Source organism: Gavialis gangeticus, unplaced genomic scaffold (assembly GCF_001723915.1).
Source record: "Gavialis gangeticus isolate Ggan-Ray unplaced genomic scaffold, GavGan_comp1, whole genome shotgun sequence".
In the NCBI taxonomy this organism is placed as follows: Eukaryota; Metazoa; Chordata; order Crocodylia; family Gavialidae; genus Gavialis; species Gavialis gangeticus.
The window spans coordinates 149,833,879-149,842,441 of record NW_017729025.1 but is presented as its reverse complement, the minus strand read 5'-3'; the positions used below and the strand labels follow the sequence as shown (position 1 = coordinate 149,842,441).

The 8,563-nt window shown below is 43.2% G+C and overlaps 1 protein-coding gene across 1 annotated transcript in view; it reads right to left on the bottom strand.

Annotated features, from left to right (window-relative positions):
• TOLLIP (toll interacting protein) overlaps nucleotides 1–8,563 on the bottom strand; it is a 41,202-nt gene that overhangs the window by 22,761 nt on the left and 9,878 nt on the right. The window contains exons 3-4 of the mRNA XM_019519763.1: nucleotides 4,761–4,943; nucleotides 1,207–1,359 (exon numbers count right to left, since the gene is read on the bottom strand). Coding sequence (XP_019375308.1) covers nucleotides 1,207–1,359; nucleotides 4,761–4,943 — 336 coding nt within the window. The remainder of the gene's footprint in view (nucleotides 1–1,206; nucleotides 1,360–4,760; nucleotides 4,944–8,563) is intronic.

Sequence of the window (8,563 nt, the reverse complement as noted above, 5' to 3'; positions counted from 1 at the left end):
GGATGACCACCTTACTGGGGTTGTTTGACCCCAGTACTCTTTCCTGCCATGGCAGGAGATCGGACTAGATGATCTGCTCAGGTCCCTTCCGACCCTAGAAGGTATGAAACTATGAAACAACAGGGTTCCAGGTATTTAAATGTTAAGTGTCCTTGAATACTTCAGTCTTGTTCAGAAGTTTTACGTTTTCCATTAGTAACTTCCTGAAACCATTCCTTGAAGTAATCCAATACCACCTATATGAAATTATGCAAGCTATTTTTAATTTAAAAATTAGCTTCATAATTTGGTTAACAGTGTTAGCTCAGAGCCAGCCCTCTAATCAAACTGGTTTCTTGGTTAAATTCAGCCAATGATGCTGACTTATTTCCAAGGAGTAATACTTAAGAGTTCTACCACTCAGCATAAGTATAGGTAACAGGAGGTTCCCAGAGTAATGAACATGCTTCTTTATCGCTAGCTCAAACATTTCAACTTCCCCTTTCAAAAGATTTTTGGCAAGCCTATTTCTGGCCCTGTAAGCATAGTTTCACTCCATCACAATATCCAACTGAACATTAATCTGATACGGAATATCTGTCTTCATCCTTCTGCCTGTAAAATCTGTAGTTTTCCACACAAGGGAAGAAGTAGTGAAATGTGACCTTCAGTTGTCTGCCTTCGACTCAGAATGCAGGCAAGCTCAAAAGAGAGCAATTTATTATTTTCTATTCCAACGATGAGAACTAACAATATTCAGGTTATATTTATAAAGTTTATGGAGGTGGAAAGTTTCCCATCATCCCTCCCACCCCACATCAAATAAGCAATTTCAGGCAGCTGGGTGGAGGAGAGAAGGAGAGGGAGTGTGGGCAGGCAAAACAACACAGATGACTTCAAAAACAGAAAAAAGGTCACTTGCATCTAGATACTTATTTTTCCCCACTCAGCTCATTCCTGCACGTACATGTTTTTGGTTACACACTGTACAGAAAAAGCAAGAGCAACATCCATCCATCTTATTGAAAAGGATTTGCTGACTGCACTTAGAATAGCTAAAATATCCATCTGTTATACCTACCATAAGAACTTATTTCAGGGACAGAAGACAAAAAAGAAGAGATGAGATGAAACTCTCCTATAAGAGCTTCACCATGCATCTTCCCCTACCCTTATGCAAGGAATTTTTCCTATTAGATCTTGAGGGCAGAAATTCATTTGACTTACCGTATATGACATAACCAGGTTAATCATTCCTTCTTTGTCATCACCCTGCCTTCCACTCAGGCTATACCACTCATCCTCTACCTTCCCTTGTTTCAGAGATTCAGGAATAGTGATGTGTGTCCAAGCGATGCGGTCATCCATTGAAAAGGCTCTCTGAAGGGCATTAGAAATAAAATATTTATCTGATCAAGTTTACTGCCTTCAGAAATAAAAACCTCAACATGACTCAACTAACAATTTTTTGAGCTCAGGTTTCACGATATCACATTTTCTTCATTTCAGCTTTAAGCTATTCTTTGCAACACAGTTTCAACAGCTAAGCTATTCTGCAAACAGCCTCTTTAACCATTACGTAAAGTAATTAGATTAGAGTAGAATTTGTCTTTATTACTCCTAGAGCTCTCTGACAACTTCTACATCCTTTCCACTCATACAACACTAGAAGAAAAATCTCCAAGTCAATCCCCCCTCAAGACCATAAGCCGCCATGTAACAAACGTTTAGTTCAAAAAGGGTCCATAAGAACATATGCTTACCCCAGGGGTGGGCAAAATATGGCCTGCAGGCCGAATCCGACCCACAAGGCCATTCTATCCGGCCCACAGAGCCCCTAAAAAATTTAGAAAATTAATATTTATCTGTCTTTGGTTCTTGTCAAAAATTAAAGGAACCGGGGTAGTAGGACCCAGGGGAAGCCCAGCCAGGCTCTTCAAAAAGCAGGGCCTGCCCACCCTGTGGGAAGCCCCAGCAGGGACCATGTGGCCTCATTGCTCCGAAAACTCGGGGGGGGGGGGATCCTGGGGAAAAGCGGCCCTTCGCCCACCCCGTGGCCAGTACTCCCTGCTGCAGCCTCTTGCAGCCCGTGCAGGGCTGTCCTGAGCAGGCACAGGCAGCCCCACAAAGGCTGCAAGCGGCTGCAGTGTGGGGTACTGGCCATGGGGTGGGCAAGGGGCCACTACTGCCCCCTGTGCTCAGCACCAGCTTGTAACCCGCCCCCACTGCCAGCCTGGGCCCTGTGCCAGCTCTGGGCTCACCCATCGGGGCTGCTCTGTGGCAGCAGCAGCTGCAACCCCACCGTTTGCTGTGCCAAGTAGTGTTTGCTGCTGCCCGCCCTGAGCTCACGTACTGCTCAGCTCAAAGGCAGCAGTGACAAACACTGCTGCTGCCACAAAGCAGCCCCGACAGGAGAGCCCAGAGCCAGCGCAGGGCCCAGGCTGACAGTGGGGGCAGGTGACAAGATGGTGCTGAGCATGGGAAAAGCAGCCCTGCCCCGTGTCTGTGCCCCACACTGCAGCTGCTTCCAGCATGCATTGGGCTGTCTATGCCTGGCTCAGGACAGCCCCACACATATTGCAAGCAGCTACAGCAGGGAGTGCCGGCCAGGGGACGGGCAAGGAGCCTCTTTTTCCCGTGCTCAGCACCAGCTCGTTCCTTGTCAGGGAACAGGAGGTTGGAGCTATGCACTGCCCCCCGCTTGCACTGCGGGGCTGGGGGGCACTGAGAATAAGCAGGTGCACAGGGCCCACACCAGTGTCCCAGGGCCAGTGCTGGCAGGGCCCAGAGGAGGGCAGCAGGAGTACAGGGTCCCAGCTGGCACAGGATCTGTGGAGCCAGGCCAGCTCCCCCACCTCCCTGCTGGTACAGCCCAGCCCAGTTCCACAGACCCCTGCCAACCTGAGCCCCACTCTGGGCCCCAGCAGTGCTGGCCCTGAGACATTAGTCCCAGGACATTGATACATAGGTCCCAAGATGGTGACCAGGGGGTGGGGCACCTATCAAGGGGCGGGGCTACCCATGTGGCCCTCAACAGCTTGCCAAAAATGGGTAAGTGGCCCTCCGCCCAAAATAACTGCCCACCCCTGGCTTACCCCCACAAGACACTCCTTAACATCCCATAAAGAATCCAGGAAAAAACTTAAAAGAAACAAACAAACAAAAAAACCCAAACATAAACCCCAGTCTTTAATGGCACACACGTCCTAAAAAAGAAGGACGTGTCTTCCCTTGTCTGAAATTATCCTCTCTCAAACAGCTAAATGTTATTATTCCCAACACCAGGGTATAGATGCCTGAAGTGATGGAAGATGAAGAAAATGGATTATTCCTATTTCTGGCTTGTACGAGATAAACTTAATTAGTTTACGAGGATTCTTCTTTGTGTGCGTTACATATGCATGTGCATGCACACAAAACTAAAGGAGATCCAAAAAGAAGCATTCCATAATTACGCCTCCTGCTCTGCACGTGTGGCATGGCAGGAGGCATGACTGTGTGAATTGCACATCAGCTCCCCCTCACGCTTTTCCCTGAATGTGTCCAGAAGCCCTTACAGAAGTGGATCCAAGATTTGAATTCCAGGGAGAGAACTAAATATTTGATTAATTATAGTTATCTGTGGACAGCAGCATTACTCTGTTCGTAGCTGCAATACCCAGAAACTATGAAAAATTCACAGAGTTTTCTAATGCTATTCTCCCTCCCAATGGGAAATGTTACTGAAAATTCTAGATGCTGCAGGCAGCACAAAGGGGGGCTAGGAGGAGAGATGCTCAAAGAATGAGGTGGGAGGCAGCCCAAACCGAAGGAAACTGTAACTGCTAAGAGACACTGCATGAGACAAACCTGAGATTCTGATTCATAGTAATTTGGAATGAAGTTTGCTTAATTCATAATTTGTTTAATAACTCCACTAGGGAGATTTAGTGACTAAAAAAAAAATGAGACTAAAAACTTGACTGATTTACTGTCACTGCTCTCATGGATTTGAATGGAAGTGATAATGAGATTAGTTTGACAAGTCTTCCAACATGTTAGGTCCTGAAGAACTACAAGAGCAGTCTATTTTTAGTACAGATAAAAGGCAGAGTATAATGCTGCTCTTAATATATTGAGCCATTGTTTGGCATACCAGAATATTCACAAGCAACCGTATTTCAGAAGTAATCACATACTCCCAGAAATCATACAATTATATCAAATTTTCAACGTTATTAAAAAATAAAGATGACAAAAGTCCAACTGTAAAGATTCCACAGAAAAGCTTGAAAGTATAATCCAGGCATAAATGATTCAGTGGCATGTGCCCACGCTGCTTGAAATAAAAACACAGAAGCCTGAGTCTCCCCATTCATCTTTAGAGAAAGATAAAAATTGCACTTAACATTTCATAGGGATAAGTGACAACTCACGTATGAAGGCCTAAAGTACCCCGACTAAGACCAGGACATCAAAGGACTGCATGCAGCAGAACAGTGCAGAAGCCCAGGCTAAGTGAAGTACTGCAACAGCTGAAATAAGTACTAGGGAGCCTCTGCAGTTCCTCTCGCTCTTCAGCAGACAACTTGTAGTAATCTAGCCCCACTGCTCCCAAGAAGGGGCCAAATACTGCTTCTTCAAAAAAAAACAGAGTGATTTATGCCAGTACTCCTCCCATTCTAAATAGGAGCTGGAGCCATGGGACAGCAAACAGCCACATAGATTCTTGTGTTAACCTGGATCCAACCTTGCAAAGGCCCACAATCAGCCCAGAAAAAACAGAAGACATTTATGCTTACCTCATCAAATATTTCAAGATAGAAAGAGTCCACACCAGGGGGAACTGTGCACTGAATAACTTTGTTCCAGCGTGGATTCTTGGCTCCATTATGAGCTGTAGGAGTTTCATACACAGCATAGCCAAGCCGTATCCGACAGTATGGATCCATACGGGTCATACCATAATTCTTTGCCAACTTTGCCTGGGAAGAAAAAAAAACCTAAAAATTATTCCCTTCTTTCAAGAGAAATGGTAAATTTAAGCAATTAGAAATGTTGGGATTAATCTGTCACTGGCAGATTAAGGCTATATCTACATTATAGGAACTTGTGTTACTTTTAAACTATGTTACAGTTTTTCTACTGTTAGAGCTCTACCAGCTCCTTTCTGCCAGCAGAGCTGTCTCCTCACTGTGCAGTTTGCTGACAGTTATTTGGCAATGGGATTAACTTTTTCCCCCCACGCCTTTAAACAACAGAGCTCAGATGGTAGAATATTGCAACGTAGACAAAGGCAAATGACACCAAGTACTCCCAATTAAGACCTTAACAGAAACTAAAGTAAAAAGAAAAAAGAAAAGACCCAAAACAGAAACATTGGAGGCAAAACAGTAACAACAACAGACACTAAGGAAATTTGAAAAACACAAGTTTAGTATATTCTAGGCACCTCAAATGCAACATTGTTCATTTAACAGGACAGTCCCAGATCAATTTTCAGTCAACCAGCAAGAAACAAAAAGTACAGGAAAACAGCAATACAGGCTTGGAAGTTCCACTGAAATTCACATTTACCCTTTGATTTACCTCACAACTCTTACAAAAGAGTTAGTCTTGTGTCACAAGAATATTTCTACCAGAAAAGATAAAACGGTATCTATACAGCTATTGAGCCATTGTAAGTCAATATTGCCAAAAAGTCCTGATTTATCAAACAGGCAAAAAACTTACTTGCTCAGCCTTTTCCAGGACATTTTAAAAACCAAACACTACCACAAACCAAAAGACAATTTAAAAAACCCCATTAAAATTCACTCCAAAACAAGCAGAATTTATATGTGGTTCCATTAGTATCATACCTAAACATTTTCCAAATAATATCAAGTGCATCATGTGTACCAATATTAAATAAAATCTCCACCCATTTTAAAATATGGCTATCGTTTGCACTATATTAGAGTTGTATTCCAGCTATTTAGGCCATAAGCTCCCAAGAGTAAGGACTTACAAGCATAATTTTGCTTAGCTACAATCAAAGCAGCAGTATTCAACTAAGTCAACAAGACAGCAAGCCAAAAATTTACTTTTGGATTATAAAATTTAGTTTCTGACTTTTAACAACTAGTTTGGAGTTTCTTGCCATCATAGGCAACCTGATAGATGGGATGCTGTGCCTTAGCCTTACCTCCCCTAAATGTTAGGAAAGGCTAAAACAGACACGTGCTTTTTATGCAGGCAAGACTCCTACAACTTCAGTCAATTCAGACTATATCAGATTTAACTGCTAAAAAGCAGGTTTAGATTCACAGACACTAGGGCTGCAAGGGCTCTCATGAGATCATTGGGTCCATCCCCCTGCCCAAGGTGCAGTAAGTCAGCTGGGGTCAGATGACCCCAGGAAGATAAGCATCCAAGTATTTCTTAAAGGTATCCAGAATAGGTGCTTGCACCACTTTGGCCAGCAAAGGGGAGGTGGAGGGGAAGGATAAGTCTACTACAGACTCTAGAGACTCAGATGGTAAAGAAGTTTTTCCTTGTGTCCAGTCTAAAATGGTCTTCCAGCAGTTTGAGACCATTAGACCTTATCTTCCCTTGGGGTGCCCTGATGAACAGACCTTCTCCCAGTTCCTGGTGCATACCTCTTATATATTTATAGGCTACCCCAAGTCATCTCTGAGCCTTTGCTTCTCCAGGCTGAAGAGTCCCAAGCCTCAGCCTCTCCTCATAAGGCCTGTTCTTCTTGACCTCTACGTAAATTTAATTAATTTAAAATACTGGATGCCTTTACATCAAATTTCCTGATAGTTCATCTGTACCTGCATTAGAACTAATGGGAATTAAAGACATGCAGTGTAGACAAGGCCATTCTTTGCATTATAAAGTTCTCTCAACAACGCTATGCCAGGCAGGGGTGCAGGATCACTCCCTATGGCTGACAGCTCTCTAACAAAGCCTGTGGCATTGGACACAGCTCTGCTGCAAGAAAGTTATTTCTGCCAACAGAGCTACTGTCATCTGGGAGAGCTTGCAGAGATCTCACAGGGGAAAGACTCCTTCTGCTGACAAGTGTATGTTATTGTAAGGCTTCCCATAAGGGCAAATCTTTAGCCAAGCACCGAGAACATTTTCTACAAGAGGAACCAAACTGCAACGTTAGAAAAAAAGTGACAGTCTAAGGTTTGTAATTTTGCCAGATAATTCAAGCTGGGAGTTAATGTAAACAAACACCAAAGTAGTCTGCAACTTTAGCAGCATGTCCAATAACCCCAAACCTGCCAAGCTGTCACTGAGCATGGCATTTATGACTCTATGGAACTGGTAATAAGTCCTGTGCTCCTTAAAACATAGGCCTAGAGAAACAAGCTGCAAGATGAAAACCCCAAAATTCTAGTGTCAACTCTTCCATTAGCTTGCAGGGAAAAATGTGTATAGAAGCACTAATTGGCAGTGCTAGAACAAATCACCTGTCACAGAATGACTGTGATCAGCGCTGGCACAGAAGTTGTGCCATTTTCTGCTCACAAGGAGATAGTTGATGGACAGCCCACAGTTTAATATTAATCATGGTAATGTCTTAAAGAGAACAACGCATATTATTTTCCCATGAACATCTTGCTAGAACTGTCTTACATAGCAAAGGGTACAAAAGTAGCAGGGGTCAACATTTTGGGCAGGGTGCAGGGCTTAATTTGTGGCATGCTTGCCAAATCTGCCACACTGCTTTCTGCTCCTTGCTTGATCATCTTCATTTTATACAGAAAGACTGCCCATGTCACTTGTGTGTCTCAGGTTGGCCACCCCTAGTATAAAGCCTGAAGAACAATATTTCAAATGCAGACATTCCACAGTTGTATCATCACCTTTTCACCCAAACGATGAGACAGTGGTATTGACTGCACAAATGCCAAGATCATTACTACAAAAGAAGCAGAGAGTGGTGGATACCATCTTGATAGTTCCACAATCATTTCTACCAATTGCAAATGCTTCAATATTAGTGATACTGGAAAGCCATATTCTGCTGCTTTCAAAGATAGCTCAGACTCCATGCATTAGTCTTTTCCAAGGGAAGTACAATGGCTACAGTATAAAATCTTCAGTACAAAACGTCCATCTTGAGCAGAGATGTTAAAGGAACATCTTCCATGTCCTGAACTCCCATCCCCACAACCATCAGTTATTGAGAACATCATTAATGAAGCAGCTGAAAAACTGTAGCACTGCTCCATTTCTAGAGAAGACACTTACTAATCAGCCCCAGATACACTGATCAGGCTGGACAGGAAACTAAATACCAAGACTGCTCCATGAGTCTTCTGTTTTACATCCTTTTAAAACTACTACATTTGTACTTAATACATCTTTCATCTAAAGGGAAGAGGTGGGTAGCATGCCCATTAATAGACTGAAATGTAATACAGCAGTTTTTTTTAAATCTTGTGTATAATGAAGCCAAATGTTTGAGTATTGTCTTGACATAACAAATAAAGTGATCCTCTACACAACAGAAACAATGAACAATCATAAACTAGAAATATACATTAATGACTATGTCAACTACTTATGCACATGCATCCCCTGACAGCCAGCATTCCCCAGCTAG